The following is a 19,407-nucleotide window of genomic DNA, read 5'->3' as shown; positions in this document are numbered from 1 at the left end:
CCTCCTGCAGCCTGATGCACAGATTCACTATCATAGGTTGAAAGAACGCAACGCCTCCCTCATCATGATAACAGTAAGTAATATTGAGCCCTTACGTGCCATATAGTCTTACATATTTTACAAGCATGATTATTCTTCATAATCACCTTCTGAGCTTGCTGCTGTGATATTCCATTTTCATAGAAGGGGAAACCAAGGCCCTAGTTATACAGCTTGGATAGGGGCGATGCTGTGTTGGTGACTAGGAAGCTCCTCTTGGCATTTTCCTATCAGGAAGCGGGGGGCACCTGCTACTCACTCCATTGAGGCGGGCACAGCTTGTAAACTGGTTGGTCGTAGGGCCATGACCTGTGGCCACTGATCTGGGGGCAGGGCATGATCTCGGCCCCAGAGTTTAACTTGATTCCACCCTGCTGCACTGAGGAGAAAAATGGATTCCAATCCTTCCATTTCCCTTTGCTGGAGCCCGTAGCACAATCACCAACAGAGATGTCCGTAGGACCCAGGCAGGGGCACAGGTGAGGGCTGACGCAGTTCACAGGCAAATGTCCTGTCTAAAGGGGGGGATCTGCTCCTCAGCTAGCTGCGGTCACACTGGAACTTTGGTCCAGCGTGGCCAGACAGATCTACAGTTTCCAAGAGAAGCCGGTAATTGAGATTTTTATGTGACACGCCCCCATATTTTAATGGTGGCAAACTAATTAAAAGGTCAGTTTTAAAAAACACTGTTTTGTAAAATGCCTCTGAGGGCCAGACTGGACCCCCGATTTGCCTCCCCAGCTGCAGAACAAAGCAAGCAGGACACCCAGACATTATTATACAATTCTGTATTGAGCGACGCGTTTACAGAACGTGTTTTTAAAATTTTAAACAAAGTTCATCAATCTCTCATAGAAACGGTTTTGTGGGTTTTTGTTTTGTTTTTACCGTTATAGGACGTGAACCTGACAAAGTTGTTCATGGGTCTGCTAGCTTTAAGTACAACAGGATTTCTGTGTTCAAAAGACTATCCTAAGTGCTTAATCAAATCCCGTCACACAAAAGCCAGATTTAGTCCTCTAAGATCTGTAGTCTACGGGTGAGCCTGGGTTTCAATGTTGGATGGGTTTCGACAGTAGAAAGCGGTGTGTTCCCTCACGGTTGTCTTGTGACAGGGCGGCGGTGGCTAAAAGGAGATGTTTCGTTTGTTCCAGATTTGATTACTCTGAAAATTGGTCACTGTTTCCTATTGTCAAAATATAAAAATACCTTCCTCTGGATAAAAATGTATACAGTGGAAAACTCTTCAATGCATAGCCTGGGTGTGTGGAAAAGGACGTTTTCCTGCAGGGTTTGCGTTGTTCTTCACTGATTGGTGTGGAGACTGCAGCCTGGGCTGGGTGCATGAGAGTTGAGATTTCTGGAACAGCCCTCAACTGTCCCCTTCTGATCACTGGGTTTTACTGGCCTCGTTTCGAAATGCTTGCTGCATCCTTGAGACCCACCAGCCGTCTCCCCCTGGCATTGGATTGGTACCGATTATGGCCACCTTTTCATCGTCATTCTGGATTCAGCTGGGGAGTCAACCAACTCAGCCTTCCCACAGACAGTTTGAAAAAGGAAAAGAAATAAAAACGGGAGAGAGACAGAGAGAGGGAGAGAGTCAAAAACCAACATGGTGGCGGTTCCGTCCAAACTGGGAACTCTCCTGCCAGAGACCCTGACGACGAAGATGCCAGAGGAAGGGCTTCTCCGAGTTGGGGGGATGGAGTCTTTGCTCCCCAAAAGGTCGTGCGCTGGGAGGCAGGAGGGTAGACTTAGAGGCTGGGGTACGGTGGCCACGCCATGAACTCAACCTTCTCGCTTTGTTCTGGACTTGGGAGTTGCAGATGCCTTCCAGAAACAGCACCTGGGTCAACTTGAGAGAGAAGATGGCAAGAAGGAGGGCTGGGGTCTCTAGATAGATGAATCTACTTTTTGGTGCCGGGCGCTCGTGGGACGACCATCGCTATTATTTTCTTAAAACACAGGGAGGGAGAGACGGTGGCCACAGTCCTGCTCTGGAAAGCCAGTGGGGAAACTTCCTGTGCCGTGGCCACGATTCAGGTTGGGGAACAGGGTCACTCTGGCTCAAATGCTGCCCTCCAATCACCCGACCCCACGCCCAGCTTTCCAAAGGATCCAGAAACACATCTCGTCTACAGATGGACAGGCTGGGTGTCCGGCCTCCGTGGCCCACAGGCTTCTGACTGGAGGGACGAGAAGTAGTTTGTTTTGTACCAGGTCACATGTCGGGTAGGATGGCCGGCCACAGCCCACATCTCTACAACACTTACAAGGGCACGGGACGTTCTGTGTTATCAAGGTTGCAAAACAGACCACCAGAATGAAACACATCCTCAACGGCATTGAGGTTTTCGTTTAGAGTCTTTTGGACTTTCTCTTTTCAGCACGGTTTCTGGAAGGGCAGTAGCAGTGTGCTGTGTCTCACAGACAGATGTGGCAAAAGACCGCAGTTCAAGGGTCATCTAAATTTTGGTCAGTCTTAGAGTGTTTTGTGATGGCTTTGAACAATTGTCTTCTTTTAATCTCATCTAGTGGCAAAAACGACACAACTTCGGTGTATACTTCGCAACAGTTGTGACCGCATCCTGATTTTATAACTCTCTGTAATATCAAAACAGCATTGGCTGGGAATAAATTCCAAAGGATCCTTTATTAAAATATCTAAAAGAGGTCTATAAATATTTATTTTTCTAAAAGAGTTTGGAGTTTCCAGGTGAGAATGTGGTGCCACATCGCTTGTGCCTCCCGCAGAGAGGCCAGGGTGGAGAAGGGGGCGCCCCGCGGGCGGCGGGTGCCAAGGAGAGGCGGTGGTGGCACACGCCCCACCCGCTCCTGCGCCGCGTCCCAGAACTAGGGTTACGACAGAAAACGTAAACTGCATCACACTGCTGCCCACATTTTGATGGTCGAGTTCCTCCCTTCCTTCCCCCACCCTGCCTGGCAGAGCGAGTGAGAGAGGGAAGGGCGGCCCCCCGTGTGCCCCCTGCCCTCGTGGGCCCGGCCGCCTTCAGAACTCCCACTCCAAGGCCTCCTCCCGATTGGCGGCCCTCTCTAGCCGGTAGATGATGCTGTTCAGGTTGGCCATCTTCTCGTGTCGCCGCTGCAAGTTGGGGTTCACCTTGGCGCTGGGGTGCAGGGCCCCAGCCGTGTCGGCAGTGGGGCTGGCGCTCGGCACTTTGGCGGGAGGGGCGCCGGGTGGGGATGGGGAGATGGGGGCTGAGGAGGAGGGGACAGGTGACACAGACATCATGAGGCCCGGTGAGGAGGCGGCTGAGGGTGAGTTCAGCGACACCTCCAGGCTGCAGCGCGAGGACTCGGAGACCGACTTAAAACTCAGAGGGTCCGGGTGTAGCCGCTCCCCACCCTCGCTCTCCTGGGGGGGCTGCAGTGAGGGGCAGTCTGGAGTGGTCCCGCCTGGAAGGAGGAGCCCTGGGGCCACTTTCGGGAGTCTGTCATTACCCGGATGGTCGGGATGCGCCTCTTTGGGGGAACCTTGGCCTTCGTCTGGCTCCCCTGGGTCCCGGAGCTGGTTTCCCGCCTCTTCCTCTGCATCCTCCTCAGTCTGTTCCTGCTTAATCCTCACCTGGGCCTTGTCCTGGGTGGTCGGGGGTATGACGCGCTCCTCAGAGCCCTCCTGAGGCTCCAGCTCCTTCACAGGAGGCTTCTGGTCCTCAGCCTCAGAGTCAGGGCTCTGTGGGGTAGGGTCTGGGCGGGAGTGGCCTGGTGGCAGGACGCCGGGACCCCCACTGGGGTCGAGGTCTGGTTCGTCTTGGGTCCCCTCCACCAACATCTCCCGGCGCATCCGGGACCTGGGGCAGAGATGGCGGTGAGCGAAGGGCTGGCCGGGGGACCTGGCTAACCCTAGATTCGATCCCGACAAGTGGCATTTTGTCCCCACCCACTTCCCCAGGGGCTCACTAAGCACTAAGCTTCTTTGCAGGCGGCATCTGAGTGAGCCCCGTCAACAACCTTACTAGCGGGTGCTATTATTATTCCTACTTCGCGGAGGAGGAAACAAGCCTCCGAGATGTTGAGCGACCTGCTCCGGGTCACACGGCCAGCAAGGAGCAGAGCCAGGGCTTGAACTCAGGACTGCTGGATCCCAAAGCTCATGACCTAGACCTGTGCTGCCCAGTACAGTAGCCACTGGCCACACGTGGCTCTTGAGCATTTGAAACGTGGCTAGTCTGAACTGAGATGTGCTCTAAGGGTGAAAATACATACTGGATTTTGAAGGCTTCCTACGAAAAAAGTAGAAGGTCTCATGAATTACGTTTTTATGTTAACTGCACATTGAAATGGTTATTTAGGCTAAATAAAACAAATTACAATTAATTTCGTGTGTTTCTTTTTATTTATTTTTTTAATGTGGCTCCCAGAAAACTTTAAATGCCACGTGGCTCGCATTATATTTCTTTTGGACGGCACCAGTCTAGAGTATTTCTTGAAGCCAAACCCAGATCTAGTTTGTGGCCCCAACTCTCTGCTTCCTTCCTGGAGGGACTCTTAGACGTCAGCCCAGAAGGGGAAGTGTGGAGAGTGACTTGTCTGGACCACCACGGTGCGCACGGCAGAGCTAGGACCAGAACCTGGGTAGCCCAAATTCCAGTCCGGAGCTCACTCTCTCTCTCTCCCTGCTTCAACCGCTTCCCTGCTGTCAGAGGGAAACTTGGTCTGACACATGTTGGAGAGCAAGAAGAGCCTGGACTGGGGCTAACCCCGGCAATGATCTTCCTAAAGACAAATGAGGGTCAGAGAGGTCGAACGGCTTGTCCAAGGTCATAGAGCAAAAGGACTTCCTCAGCACCTTCAATGCTGTGGCCCTCTGCCCATTTATATTAAACTACATGTTACTGATATATAATACTAACAATTTAAATTGTAATTATAAACATCATAATAATGGGTGCTTATCATGTATCAGGCACCAGGCCAAACACTGTTTGCAGACTATTTCATTTATTTTTCATAATAACCTCATGAGAGAGATACTAGTCTCATTCCTATAGATACAGGAGACAAGGCTCAGAGAGGCACATGCTCACAGAGTGAGCATTTGGGCCGGGAACCCAGTTATCTGGCTATACTCTCCTGCCTCCCTGGCTCCCTGCCCAGGTTGGGGATGGAGTGCCATCCCAGGATCCTGGGCCTAGAAGGACTGTGAGGGGTCATTTGCTTCAGTCCCCAGTCTCTCCACAAAGGTGGCCTTGCCCACCTTTCAAGGGACTCTACCTTCACCCTCAGTCTCCTCTAGAAGGAATAGCTGCTGGGACCAGGGAGAGCCCTAGTGGTTTCCACTGAGGTGGGATTGATCGGATGGGGGTTAGAATGGCTCAGTGCCTGAAGTCCCATCATCAGAACTTCCGAACTGTAGCTCAAATATAAATGTGAGGCGACTAGTCATTCACACCATAGTATAAACTAGTCTTTTTTCTTTTTCTTTCTTCTATTTTTTTTAATTGCTTTAAAAAATTTTTTTTAACGTTTATTTTTGAGAGAGACAGAGGGCGAGTGGGGGAGGGGCAGAGAGGGAGGGAGACACAGAACCTGAAGCAGGCTCCAGGCTCCAAGCTGTCAGCACAGAGCCCGAAGCGGGGCTCGAACTCACAGACCGCGAGATCATGACCTGAGCTGAATGCGGAAGCTCAACCGACTGAGCCATCCAGGTGCCCCCCCGCCTTTTTTTTTTTTTGTTTAATTCCTGACTCTTAAATCTATAGCAGGGTCTCCCTGGTAATTTATTCTCAAAACATCCTGTTGTTCACCTTTCCCAGAGCTCACTGCAGTTCGTAATGATACATTAATATGAGTGCTCATTTAATAGTGACCTTCCCTGCTGGTCTGTAAGAGATGCTAAGGGCAAGGACTCTGTCTTGTTTTCTTCAGTGCCTGGTACAGAGTAGGTGCTCAATAAACATTTACCAAATGAAACAATATATTCTTCTATAACTCTTTGAGAGCAGTTTCTTTTGGGAGTGTAATTCTCTCTGCTTCTTGGTGCAAACTCCTTGTCATCCTTCAAAACCCAGCTCAAATGCCACCTCTTCTGGGAAGTCTTCCCTGGATGGAATTCTCTTTTTCCTTAGCCCCTTATTCTTTCCTGTTTTATAGCAATTAAACTGTAGTAACACTGTCTGGTTCATAATTTTAAGCTCTATAAGGCCAGGGATATTGGCTTTGAACCCCTGTATCTCCAGATCCCGGATCACTGTGCTTACATTGCTAACTATTTGTTGAATGAATATGTTAGATAAAAGTGGAGTGCTCAGTTCCTGTGGGGAACAAGAGGGGAGAGGATATCCCCATATCCCCCAGGAAGGGAAAGGGGATATAAGGATTTAAGGACCTATGTCATTTGCTGTTTAGAAGGCTCCAAGTCTGAGCCAGATCATAAGCAGTAATATTTAACAACATATTTATGCGTCAAGTTTTTCATTTGATCCTTGATTCAGCATTTGTGGGGTGAGTATTAGGTTCCTTATCTGTAAAATAGGGATGAGACTCAGAGAAATAGAGTGACTTGCCCAAGAGCACACGGCCAAGGTGGAACTAAACTCAGGTCTGTGTGATGCCTGTGTCGGGGCTGTGGACAGATTTCAAATGTTTCACCTTTCTAAGCTCCTCCTTCCTCTTCTTCCTTAGGGAGCAAGACACCTCTCTCTGCCCCTGGAATACATTGGTAGACTCTCCTGTCTGGCACAACACGGACACCAGAGACCTTTCCTGCTCAGGCTTGGTGGGAGGAGGGGGCCCAAAGATGGTCCCTAGAATTCCACCAAGCCTTCTCCGCAGCGCTCTCCCCTGAACTCAGGAAATGAACTCAGGAACTGAATCCAGTCAATGCCCCCAGCCGGCCCTGGGACTGAACTCCCAGGAGGCCCAGCCACCACTGCAGGCCAGGGACTCCCAAGACTAGAGACTGGTGAGTGGGAGGCAGCCATAGAAACAGCAATCACTCACTCCTCCAGGAGGGTGGAGGCTAAGGGGCTGCCAGAGAGGTTCCTCTGGCCTTGCGGGGAGAGAGGCCAAGAGCCCCAAATCAGGGCCCTGACACGAGTCTCAGTGGGCTGTTAGGGCTCCTCAGGCTTGTGCCCCAAATACCATTCCTTGTCCCTTCACAGAGGCAGACACAGAGCAAACCGGATGAGTAATTAAGGCAGTGACAACAATGTCATCACCTACCCCACACCATGTGGCCGGTATTTTGTGTAAATACGGTAGCCCACTGAATCCTCAGGACAACTCTAGGAAGCAGATCCCACTACGGTTCCCATTTTATAGGTCAGGAGACTGAGACTCAGGGAGGTGAAGTGATCTGCTCAGGTTCTCACAGCTGGAAATGGTGGAGGTGGGATTTACACCCAGGTTGGCCTGGATCTGCATCTAAACACCTAGGTGATACGGTCTCCCCGCCTCTCAGAGGCCCAGCTGGGCTCCCCCAGCCCTGGCATGGGGCCACCCTCCCGGTGGGCACGCCCCAGTACTGCACCTGTAGTTGTGGAACCAGTTGATGACGGTGTTGGTCTTGAGGTTGAGCTGGAAGGAGAGGAGCTCGATGGTCTGCTGGGAGGGGTAGGGCTCCAGCTGGTAGGCCTTCTTCAGCGCCTCCTTCTCCTCGGGCGCCAGCACCACTCGGGGCTTCTTGATTTGCAGGAGGCTCAGGTCCTGGGGCTGCAGGCAGGGGCTGGGGCACTCGGAGCGGGTGGCTGGAGACTCGCTGTCGGAGCCGGTGCTAATGAGGCCGTACCTGCGCTTGAGGTAGGCTGGGGCAGGCGGGGGAGGAAGCACTGAGGGGGGCTGACCCGAGGCCCAGCCCCCAGGGGCAGCAAGCACACGGGGGCGAGGGGAGGGGGCGGCTGCAGGCTGGTGCCCCAAACTCAGGGGCCCCGCTGCCACTCTCATCCTCTTCCTCCTCCTCGCTCTGCTTCCACATCCTTCCGGCCCCTCTGCCCAGAGGCCGGTCTGCTCACACCTGCCTCTAAGTCTGGCCGTTAGCACCCAGGTGTCAAGCATGCAGAGGGCTTAGGGGGGCCCTCCCAGGAAGTGCTCAAAACCGGTGCTACTCAGCGTCCTCTTGACACAAGCGTCACTGAATGTCACTGCAGTCTTGGGGGCCGGGGAAGGACATTAGTGTAAACCATCCCCGTAATTGCACGTCGCACCCTCAAATTGTCAAAATGTAGGGGAGAAAACGAAGCCTACTTCAGAATGGAGGATGTACTTTAATCCTCACAGCAATGAGACTTATATTTTTCAGATGAAGGCGAATGAGGCACAGAGAGAGGGATTAACTTGCCCAACGTCACACAGCCAGGAAGTGGCAGGCCACGCTCTCAACTGCAAAGTTGACAGATGCCAACAGCTCATGTGCCCTTCACAGCCCGGCTTGGCCCTGGGCCCTTGGTGCCCTGGGTGACAACTTTTCAGTTCCTTGTATCTCATCTCCCAACCTTGAGCTTTTTAGAATCCCTTCAGCACAGCATGAGATTGGGTGGGCACGCGGCAGGTGCTCAATGCCAGCTCATGTTTTCAGGGATATAGTGTAAGAATCTGCAATCGCCTCCACACCCACAAAGGAGGACTCCTGTTTGCTGGACCAATTTTGTGCTTTGTTGTTCAGAATCTGGGTAATAGGCAAAGAGGGATCAGAGAGAGATAGAGAGCGAGAGAGCATTCTGGGGAATATGCAGTTGGGACTGGCAAAGACTCTGAAGCAGCTCTGGGTGTATGGAAGGATGCTGGGAGAGGGGAGGTATTGGGATTTTCACGGGAAATATAGTAAATGTTTTAATTGCTTTCAATTATATTCTGGGGGATTGCTATGTTTTGTTTTGTTTTGTTTTGTTTTGTTTTTGCAGCCCGCACCAGGCTGAGGTGGGATCGGCGGGGCCCTGGGTTTATCTGTGTTACCACTACGTACGGTTCCAAAGGGAAAGCCTGTAGTCACACCCGGAATACCCAGTGCTCACCTTTCTTCTCCAGCTTCTTCATGTCCCTCAGCTTCTCCACATTATGGGGGTCATTGAGCCACAGCTGCATGCGCACAAAGGGCTCCCGTCCCTTCAGGCTCAGCTTGTGCCAGGGTTTGGGCCGGGACAGCAGGTCAGACACGGAGCCCTGCGTCAGTCCCAGGATGCTCTCCCCAAACAGCCGCTGCCCTAGGGACAGGGGAGGGCAACCTGTTACCCCCAGGCTGGGAAGGGTGCTCTCAAGAGGCAAGAAAAAGAGGAGAACCCGGGGATGTCTCCACTAACTCAGAAGGAAGGACCATACACACCGGGGAACCCACACCAGGTGTGAATCTGGAGGGGACTTTTCTGTAAAAAGGGGGTTGGGGTTAGGGGACCCGACAGCTACCCACAAAAACGCTTTCATAATTTAGGCCTTCTTTCCTCGTAGGAGCTTCCCTGAACGTGTCTGAAAACTTCATGCATACAAACTAGTATCACCTCATTAGGGAGCAATTTGACAGATTCTATCAAAATTTCAATGTGCATGTTCTCTGGTCCAGCAATTCCACTGCCTGGGATCTATTCACCAGTTGTACTTGCTCAAAGGCACAAAGATGCACACGGGTGTAGTTTCAAAGGCGGTGGGATACTGGAGATAACCAAGATGCCCATCAATTGGGTAAAAAATGTGGGGCGTCCCTGGCCCGAAACAGTCTGCAACAGGGAAAAAGACTGCAGGGGGTCTGATCATTCTAATGTGGAAGGGCGTCCACAAAACAGTGTTCATTTCTAAAAAGCAAAGTATAGGACAGTACGTATATAAATTCAGCTACATAGGGAAAAAAATGAAGAAATAAGGTATACACATATTCTTACAGGTTTTCAGAAAGTATCAAAGATATAAGAACTGTGGAGGATGATTGGGAGGTTGGGGGAATTTTATTTACTTTTTAGCTCCCTCCCCCGGACTGTTTGGTATTTTAAAATAATGAACATGTCTTATTTTTATAATAGAAATTGCAGTGAAAAATTTGGGGTCCGTGTGCACCCCTCTGGGAGAGGGGCATGACCTGCACTGGAGACTCAGAGGATTTTGTGATCCAAAGAATGTAAGAGTTCTAGGACAGCTTCTCCCCTGTATCCCCAGAGGGCAAGGGGCTCGGCACTGGGTCAGGATTGTGCCAGAGTCTCACTGTCAACTGTGGGCTGAGGATTTCAGGTCACGTCAGACCTGCCCTCACCTCCCTTTTGTCCCATTCTAGGGACCCGACCCAGGTCAGAGTCCTGGATGCACCTGCAGGCTGGACTCTGGGCCCTGGGATCTCAGTGAGGACACTCTGCTTAAGGCAAATAAGAGCCAATCAAGGCAGGAGGCAGCATCCTTGATTCCCACCACGCTGTACCTAGATTGTTGTCTGTGAGGACCTCTTTGACTCTCTTGGTGATGGAGTATGTGTCCAGCTCGGGGGACATGGCCACAATCTCCTGGATGCCCCCCGTGGCCTGGCTGCCCGAGTACACCTTCCCCCCCAGCGAGGAGCTGGAGCGTCCCTCCGGCTGCTGGTTCTCCTTGCTGCCCTCCAGTGCCAGGCTCAAGGGCTCCTGGGAGCTCCTCTCCGGCTCCGTGGGGCTAGGGGGTGGGGACGGCGAGGACCTCGGTTCCGTGGGACTGGCTGTGGGCCACAGAGAGACAGAGAAGGCAGTTACTGCCATTTGGAACAGACAAATATGGTTTGGATGGCTTGTTTGTTAGGGCCAAGTGTTGGCAACAGCCCATTTTGCAACCACAATAGTAATATCTTAGGCAGGGACCATCCTGGATGCAAAAACTAGTGAATACAAATTTGATGAAGAGTAGGGTATTTACATGGTCTCTAGGTATTTCTCTATAAGACATCATTGATGACAAAGGGAAAAGTAGTTAACTCTTCAGTATAGATACTTGCCAGACATCACCTTAACCAAACGATCGAAGTTAACATCGCCAATCAAAGGACAAATGAACACTGATGCCTCCTGATGCCGTGTACTGAGAAGAAGGACACAGCATCAGTTCCGTGATATTCCTCCTAAAAGTGCGCAAGGAAGCATCGGACAAAGCTGAACTGAGACAGTCTATAGAATGACTGGCTTCAAAAATGTCAAAATTGGGAAACAAAGAGAGGCAGAAGAATTGTTCAAATTGAGAGACTAAAGAGACACGACAACTAAATACAAGGAGTCCTGGATCTGATCCTAGACAGGGAGAAACAACATTTTATAAAGGATGGGGTGCGGGGCTGGCTCGGTCGGTAGAGCACGTGACTCTTGATCTTGGGGTTGTGTGTTCAAGCCCCATGTTGGGCATATAATTTACTTTAAAAAATTATGTGAAGGATATTATAGGGACAACCAAAGAAACCTGAATATAGATGGTGGGCTACCTTAACAGTATTGTATCATTGTCACATTTCTTTCTCATTCTTGGGAAAAAACTTTTTGAAGCATTTAGGGGTAAAGGGACATGATGTTGTCAACTAATACCTCAAATGGTCGGGAGAGAAAGCGCACATGTGGCAAAATTAGCGGTTGGTGAGCCTGTGTGGGGGGTACAGAGAGCTTGTTCTATTGTTTCAACTCTTCAGTTAATTAGAAATTACTTCGGAAATGAAAAGTTACAAAAAAATAAGCTGGCAACCCCTTTAAGCTCAACCATCAGAGATCAGCAAAATAAAATATGGTCATTTCCTGAAGCAATTAAAAATAATGAGGGGCGCCTGGGTGGCTCAGTAGGTTAAGCGTCCGACTCTTGATTTCGGCTCAGGTCATGCATGATCCCACAGTTTGTGGGATGGAGCCCCACATCGAGCTCTGTGCTGGCAGCACAGAGCCTGCTTGGGATCCTCTCTCTCCCTCTCTCTGCCCCTCCCCTGCTTGTGCTTTCTCTCAAAATAAACAAATAAACATAAAACAACATAATGAAAAGATGTCCACATAAGATGAGTAAGTTCTGGGGATCTAATGTACAGTGTGGTGACTGGTTAACAATCCAGTATTTTATACTCGACACTGCCTATGAAAGAGGGACTTTACTATTCCCAACATAACAACAAAATGGTAATTACGTGAGGCGAAGGATGCGGTAACTAGTCTTACTGTGGCAAACATTTTACAATACATAGGCATATCATATCATCACCATATCATCATCATTTAAACTCCCACAATGTTAATATGTCAAGTTTATCTCAACAAAGCTGAAAGGATGTCCACAGTACAATGGCATATTTAAAAAGTGAGTTTATAAGCCACAGTTTTCATTTATCAAAAGATGTTTGTGTGAATATATATTAGAAAAGCCAAGTGGAAGACAGGTTGGGTAGGATGACCTTGCTAAAGCCCAGTCCCTGAATCACTCTCCTCTTATCCATGACAAGCCCCTGGAGGCAGGGACCACAGGTAAGTCGTGGGTGAGTCCTGGAGCCTGGGGAAGAAGGAGGTGTTGGGCAGAAGCCTGTTGAATGAATAAATTTGAGTCAGGACCTCTGCTTATCCCTGCAAGGTGCAAAGTGAAGCCTCCAAGTTCTGAGTGGTGACATCACAGCCCTGTGGGGCTGGCTGCCCGTATCTGGTGTCAGGAGAACACTATTGCTCCCCGCCTCCCCCAAACTGGGGTGATCCTGGTCATCCAGGTGGCAAACATGTGATGCTGGAGCTAACACATTCCCCGCCCGCCCCCCCCCCCCCCCCCGCCCCATCACTGTCACCATCAGAGAGGCAAAGCTGGTGGGGAAGGGCCAGTCTGGGGAAGCAAGAGGCTGTTTCAAGAGTCCTTCCCTCGCTGCCACGGGACAGGGGTTGGGCTCCGCTGGAGGAGAATCTAGGGTCTTCGAAGGCATCTGCCTCTTGGAAAACCTGCATCCCCACCTAAAGGGCCAGCTTTCCAACCAGACAGGGAGCGGGATGAGGAGACGGAGGGCAACCCAGATGATGAGCCTGAAACCAGCCAGCCTCCAGGCAGAACACTGGCCTCTTCTGACTACTCTGACTTCAAGGACTGCTTCTGACAAAATTACTGAAAGATTCAGAAATCAACTCTATCAGGAGGAACACACTAAATACAAAGCACTGAGAGGCTGGACACGGACAGTCAGGTTGGCTGGGGCTTGAGCAGGGGCTCTGGACAGGAATGTGAGCGGGGCAGAGTGGGGAGAGCAGGTGACCACCTGGTCTGTCTGCCCAGGCCTTTCCTGGTTGTCATACAGAAAGTCCCATGCCCTGGGCAAACGGGACAATTGGTTACGATGAAGAGAGACAGTGAGGGAGAGATGGAAGGAGGGATGGAGTGACGGAGGACACAGAATAGAGTGGGAGAGAGGGACACAGAAAGAAGGCGATACGGGGAGAGAGACTGGGACAAAGAGTAAGAAAGGCAGCAAGAAAAGGGAGAGGGGAGAGAAAAGATGACACGGAGAGACTCAGAGAAAAGTCGGAGACGATGTGGGGAGAACAGGGCTTCCTCAACTGCTAGAGAATTCTGAGAAGCCTCAGACACATGTACCCATGCCCACCACTGTGGGCTCCGCTGAAGGGCTGGTGATTTGAAGCAGGTTTTGTGGCAGGCAGCTGGTGTGAGGGAGGCCATGCTTTGGAACCTGCCTTCGGCAAGCAGCTCACCCTCAGGTCGCCGGGCCAAGGACAAAATGGGGGCCGGAACAGGTTCACACTCAACCCGATGGCTGGACTCTGTGGGACCTTATGGGCAGTGGATACCTCTCCTGCCTCTAGGTTGTGGACAGTTGGTGGCTGTGGGGGCCTTGGTTGGATCGGCCACCCCCTACCATGTCAAGCCAGCAGCTACTGCTCACATTCTGCTTCCATGAACCTGGGCCCTGGCTTCCTGGTCTGTGGAGGGACAGGGGTGGCCACGCTCACCGGGCCTCACTCCCTTCCCAATCTGTGAATGATCCTCCTAGCTTTTGCTTGTCCTGTTTCCTCCACGAGGAACACCTTTCTTGATTGTCCTTGCCTAATCCTATCCTACACAACAAAGACATTTTTAAAAACCAGAACCATTAGACATAGAGGAAATGCCGATCAAACTGCAATGAGATACCAATTCACACCCGCTGGGATGGCTACAGTCGAAGAGGGAGAACAGCAGGTGTTGGTGAGGAGGTGGAGAAATAGGAACCCCTCCCACCACACTGCTGCTGGGACTCGAAATGGTGCAGTCGCTATGGAAAACAGGTTGGAAGCTCCTCAGCGAGTTAAACATAGAATTATCATAAAACCAGGGCACCTGGGTGGCTTAGTTGGTTGAGTGTCCGACTCTTGATTTCAGCTCAGGTCATGATCTCACCATTCATGAGTTCGAGCCCCGCATTGGGCTTTATACTGACAGCATGAGGGCTGCTTGGGATTCTCTTTCCCTCTCTCTCTGCCATGCGTGCATGTGAGTGCACGCTCTCTCTCAAAATAGATAAACTTTATAAAAGAATAATCATATGGGGCGCCTGGGTGGTTCAGTCGGTTAAGCGCCCGACTTCAGCTCAGGTCATGATCTCACAGTCTGTGGGTTCGAGCCCCACGTCGGGCTCTGGGCTGACAGCTCAGAGCCTGGAGCCTGCTTCAGATTCTGTGTCTCCCTCTCTCTCTGCCCCTCCCCTGCTCATACTCTGTCTCTCTCTGTCTCAAAAATAAATAAAAACATTAAAAAAAAAATCATATGACCCAGCAATTCCACTCTGAGGTATACGGCGAAAGGAATCAAAAACAGGTGTTCAAAAACATGCACATGGGTGTTCATGGCAACATTATTCACAGTAGCCAAAAGGTGGTCTAAAGGAAATATCATTTGGCCATAAAAAGGAATGAAGTACTGACACATGCTACAGCCTGGATGTACCTTGGAAACATATGCTAAGTGAAAGCCGGACACAAAAAGCCACATATTGTACGATTCCATGGATAAGAGGCAAATCCATGCGGACAGGAAGCAGATTCGTGGTTGCAGGGCCTGGGGGAGGGGTGAGTGGGCATGACTGCTTAATGGGCACAGGGTTCTTCTTGGGGGTGATGAGAATGTCCTGGAACTAGGCAGAGGTGGTGGTCGTGTAAAATTGTGAATGTAATAAATGCCACTGAATTGTACACTTTAAAAGGGGTTCAAATGGTAAATTTTATGTTATATCAATTTTACCAGAATAGGAAAACTAATTAAAATACAACACAACACAGCACAAGGACGGGAACTCTGCCACAGGTATGGGCTCTGGGGTGGGCACTCTTGTGGACCCTAATGGCTAAATGCCCTGCGTTCTAAGCTTGGCTCTGCCACTACCCAGCGGGTGACCTTGGGCAAATCACTGTCCTACTCAGACCCTCCATTTCTTCTTCTGGAAAGTAGGAATGACAAACAGTCCCTCCAGTCAAGACTGACGTAAGGATTACAGATGAAAGTACCAGGTGCTCAGCTGTGTGTGTGACAAACGGCAGCGGTCATTAGAACTGTTGGAGTGCTTCTTAAAACAGCCTGGTGGGGCAGGCATTTTCAATTAAAATTTTAATTATAAAATATTTCAAAGTCTAGAAATATACAAAAAAGAAAATGTAAATCCTCCTTCCCTTCCCTGGGTCCATGACCCAAATAGATGTTAACACTCTGTTATTTGCTTCAAATTTCCCTCTTTTTATTAAAAAAAAAAAAAATTTAATGTTTATTTTTGAAAGAGAGAGATAGAGAACGAGAAGGGGAGGGGCAGAGAGAGAGAGGGAGACCGAATCCCAAGCAGGCTGTGTGCCGTCAGCACAGAGTCTGGGGCTTGAACCCATGAACCCTGAGATCATGACCTGAATCGAAACCAAGAGTCTAATGCTTAACCAACTGAGCCACCCATGCGCCTCTCTCCCCAACTTTTTTTATGTTTATTTTTGAGGGGGTGGGAGGGGCAGAGAGAGAGGGAGACACAGAATCTGGAGCAGGCTCCAGGCTCTGAACTTTCAGCACAGAGCCTGATGTGGGGCTCGAACCCATGAACCGTGAGATCATGACCTGAGCTGAAGTCGGGCGCTTAACCGACTGAGCCACCCAGGCTCCCCTCCCTGTTTGTTTTAAAGACAAAGAGCAAGCAACAGGTATGCCTGGGTGGCTCAGTTGGTTGAGTATCCTGAGTCTTGATTTTGGTTCAGGTCATGATCCCAGGGTCATAGGATTGAGCCCTGCATTGGACTCCACGTTGAGTATGGAGCCTGCTTAAGATTCTCTCTCTCTCCCTTTTGCCCTTCTCCACCACTTGTGCTCTCTCGCTCTCTGGAAAAAAAAAAAAAAGTAACAGAGCCAGCCAGAGCCCTCCCCTCCCGATCTCCTCCTGGTCCCCTTCCCTGTGGAACCCCTCTTCCCAGGTTGGTGAGTGGTGACTCTTTTTGACATTAAAAAATTTTTTTTAAAGGTTTACTTATTTTAATAGAGAGTGAGAGAGAGATTGCATGTGCCAGTTGGAGAGGGGCAGAGAGAGGGGGGGAGAGAATCTCAAGCAGGCTCTGCTATCAGTGTGCAGCCCAATGTGGGGCTCAGTCCCACAAACCAAGAGATCATGACCTGAGCCAAAATCAAGAGTCAGACGCTTAACCAACTGAGCCACTCAGGTGCCCCCACATTTTGTTTAAGCAAGCTCTACACCCAGCATGGGGCTTGAACTCACGACCCTGAGATCGAGAGTCACCTGTTCTACCGACTCAGTCAGCCACGTGCCCCTCTTTTTGATATTTTAATCTATAGGCTTGTAGCCAATGCTCCAACAATGTGCGGTCTTGTCTTGTGGACACGAACTTCTAAAATAAACACCATCTCCTGGGACGATTTTGTTGCCTGGTGTTATGGTAGTATTCTTGTTGATCCCTGCACTTCACCAGGACTGACTGACCTGCCCACTGCTCATCATGGCAGAGGGAGCCTAGACTTTATCCTAGAGTCCCTCCCCTGACTCCATCCTTCCGTTTCTAGCTCTATGACTTTGGGCAACTCTCTGAGCCTCAGTTTCCTCACTCAGGCAACGTTCAGACTCCAGCTTGCCTGTGCATCATTAATGGATGGATAACAGCCCAAATGTCTGTGCTAAGGATTCTGAGGCTGAATGCTGGGTCGCTTGGAAAAAGAGATCAATCAGTGATTCTGGTCAGGGGATGGGAGGGCAGCTCTGCATCCAAAGAAGATTTTCTCCGCTTGCTGTAGGCACCTAGGCGCCACCTAGAGTTTAAAACCACCGGCAGACGTCATCCCTCTGGTTGAAGGAAGGACGAAAAACAGGGAGACCATCTAGGGGCACACTGGCAGCAGCCCACGCACGAGAGGGTCCCGACCACACTCACCCTGAGAGGCGCTGGGCTGCTGGCTGATGGCCTGGCCGAGCTGGTCTGACAGCCACAGCTGCATGCGGATGAAGGGCTCTCGCCCCTTCTGTGTCAGCTTGCTCCACGGCTTCGGCCGGGACAGCATGTCGCTCACACTGCCCTGTGACAGGCCCAGCACCTGGGGATGGGCGGAGCAGGAAGTGTAGGGAGGCAGGCCCCTGGGACCCCAGCCATCCCCTCCCTCCCTCTCTGCAGGACACTTGGCCCACTGTTCACTCTGATTCCCTGGGAGGCCAGGGCTGCCTTGATTTGTTCTTCATTTCCCAGGTGCCTGCTGTGTGCCTGTGCTGTGCCCACCCCCCCCCCCCCATCTGCAGTGCCCTTCCAGATATCCCTACGTGTAAGAATCCTTCTTGATTTTAAGCCCCCTCAAAAGCCCCCTCCTCTAGGAAGAGGTGTCTTCCCTTGACGTCGTTCCTCCTCCTCTCAACTCACCTGACTCTTGACCTGCTCCTCTGCCAAGGGCAGAAGTGATGTTCAAAACTACTTAACCACTGGTATTGCAGGGGAACCCTGGCTGGGCTGAGCCTTAACCCTTTAGTGGCTGGACCACTGGGAGGAACGGAGGGTTCTGGAGGAGGAGAGGTAAGTGGCTACTCCTAACCAGAGGGAAGCATTTCACTGCTTTAACAACCATAGAACTGAATGTCAGCCCAGCCCTCCCTTCCCACAGGGCCCAGGGATGAGTGGATGCAGGAAAAAGGGTTGGGGGTCAGGCAGACCTGGGTTTGAATTCTGCTTTTGCCTTGTTCCTGTTCATGCACACAACCTGTCTTTTCAAGACCATGAACACGGGGGGCTGGGTCCTCCGGTGGCCCACCCGCCCCAGGTCCCGTGGGCGCCACTATCTTCACCTTCTCCCCGAAGATCCTCTGGCAAATTCCATTCTTGGCCAGCTTCTCCTTGACCTGGCGCGTCAGCTCCAGCGTATCCACCTCCCGGTACATGTAAAGCTCGTACTGCTCGGGGGTCAGGGGCGGCACGGTAGGCTTCAGTGTGCGGGGCACGTACGCTGGGTAGTAGGCCAGCCGCCCACCGCTGCCCGCCTCGGGGACGCCGCCTTCGGCCTTCAGCTCGCCCACTCTGGGAGGCTCATCCTCGCCCCCCGCCGCTTCGTCCTCGGGGGCCGTGGGGGCCTCGTCCCCACGGGGCCAGGCCCGCCCGTTGGGCTGTCCGGAGTAGCCGGAGGAGGAGGAGGAGAGGGAGGGTGAGACAGAGGTGTAGGGGCGGCTGAGCAGGCCACGGTCCGAGGCCCAGTGGTGGTCGAAGTAGCCGGCGTCGCCAATCTCCGACTTGACCTTCCGGATGATGCTCTGCACGAAGGCAGCAGGGGACAAGACCGTGAGGGAGGTCTGTGTGGCGCTGCTGCTGGTTCCCCCGCCGCCGCCACCACCACCGCTGCTGTCTTCCTGCTTGACATAGGTCGGAGCCCCATTCTGGCTCGCAGTGGCCAGCGAGGGCCGCTCTGGGGGCGAGGGAGGCACCGAGCGGCCCCGGGGGCCGGCCTCCATCTCCAGCAGGGCCTGCTGTTGCGCCTGCATCTCGCGGCGCGCTTGCTCCAGAATGTTCTTGATGGCATCTTCCGAGGTGCTGGCGGGGGCTGTGCCGTTGGTGATGCCCAGTGGGGCCGTGGAGTTCTTGGACTCACCTGTGGGGAGGAGGACAGGGTGGCCAGAGGCCCAAGGTCAGGGGCATGGTTTCAAGGGCAAAGATGTTCACGGCATCTGTGTAAGTATACTTTGGAGATACTGTGGAGATACTGCAATAAAACCAGTCAAGTGAATTTTTTGGTTTCCGAGTGTATACAAAAATTATGTTTATGCTGCACCGTAGTCTATTTGGTGTGCAACAGCATTATGCCTCAGAAAAACCCCAACGTACATACCTTAACTAAAAAATACTTCATCACTCAAAAATGCCAACCATCACCTGAGCTTTCAGGAAGCCCTAATCTCTGACCACAGATTATCATAACAAATAGAGTAATAATGAAAGCATTGGAAATACTGAGAGAATTGCC

At 51.4% G+C, this 19,407-nt stretch overlaps 1 protein-coding gene across 5 annotated transcripts in view; it reads right to left on the bottom strand.

The window, feature by feature from the left end:
* Positions 1–2,523: 2,523 nt before the first annotated feature.
* CUX2 (cut like homeobox 2) overlaps positions 2,524–19,407 on the bottom strand; it is a 320,122-nt gene continuing 303,238 nt past the window's right edge. For all 5 annotated transcript variants that reach the window (XM_047828240.1, XM_047828239.1, XM_047828236.1 and 2 more), the window contains 6 exons: positions 18,242–19,035; positions 17,346–17,505; positions 10,400–10,669; positions 9,015–9,203; positions 7,535–7,808; positions 2,524–3,854 (listed from right to left, as the gene is read on the bottom strand). In XM_047828240.1, coding sequence (XP_047684196.1) covers positions 3,053–3,854; positions 7,535–7,808; positions 9,015–9,203; positions 10,400–10,669; positions 17,346–17,505; positions 18,242–19,035 — 2,489 coding nt within the window. In that variant the 3' untranslated portion in view covers positions 2,524–3,052. The remainder of the gene's footprint in view (positions 3,855–7,534; positions 7,809–9,014; positions 9,204–10,399; positions 10,670–17,345; positions 17,506–18,241; positions 19,036–19,407) is intronic.

This window comes from Prionailurus viverrinus, chromosome D3 (genome assembly GCF_022837055.1).
Source record: "Prionailurus viverrinus isolate Anna chromosome D3, UM_Priviv_1.0, whole genome shotgun sequence".
NCBI classification, from domain to species: Eukaryota; Metazoa; Chordata; class Mammalia; order Carnivora; family Felidae; genus Prionailurus; species Prionailurus viverrinus.
Note: the sequence above shows the minus strand (reverse complement) of the source record. Positions and strands in the feature narration are given on the sequence as shown.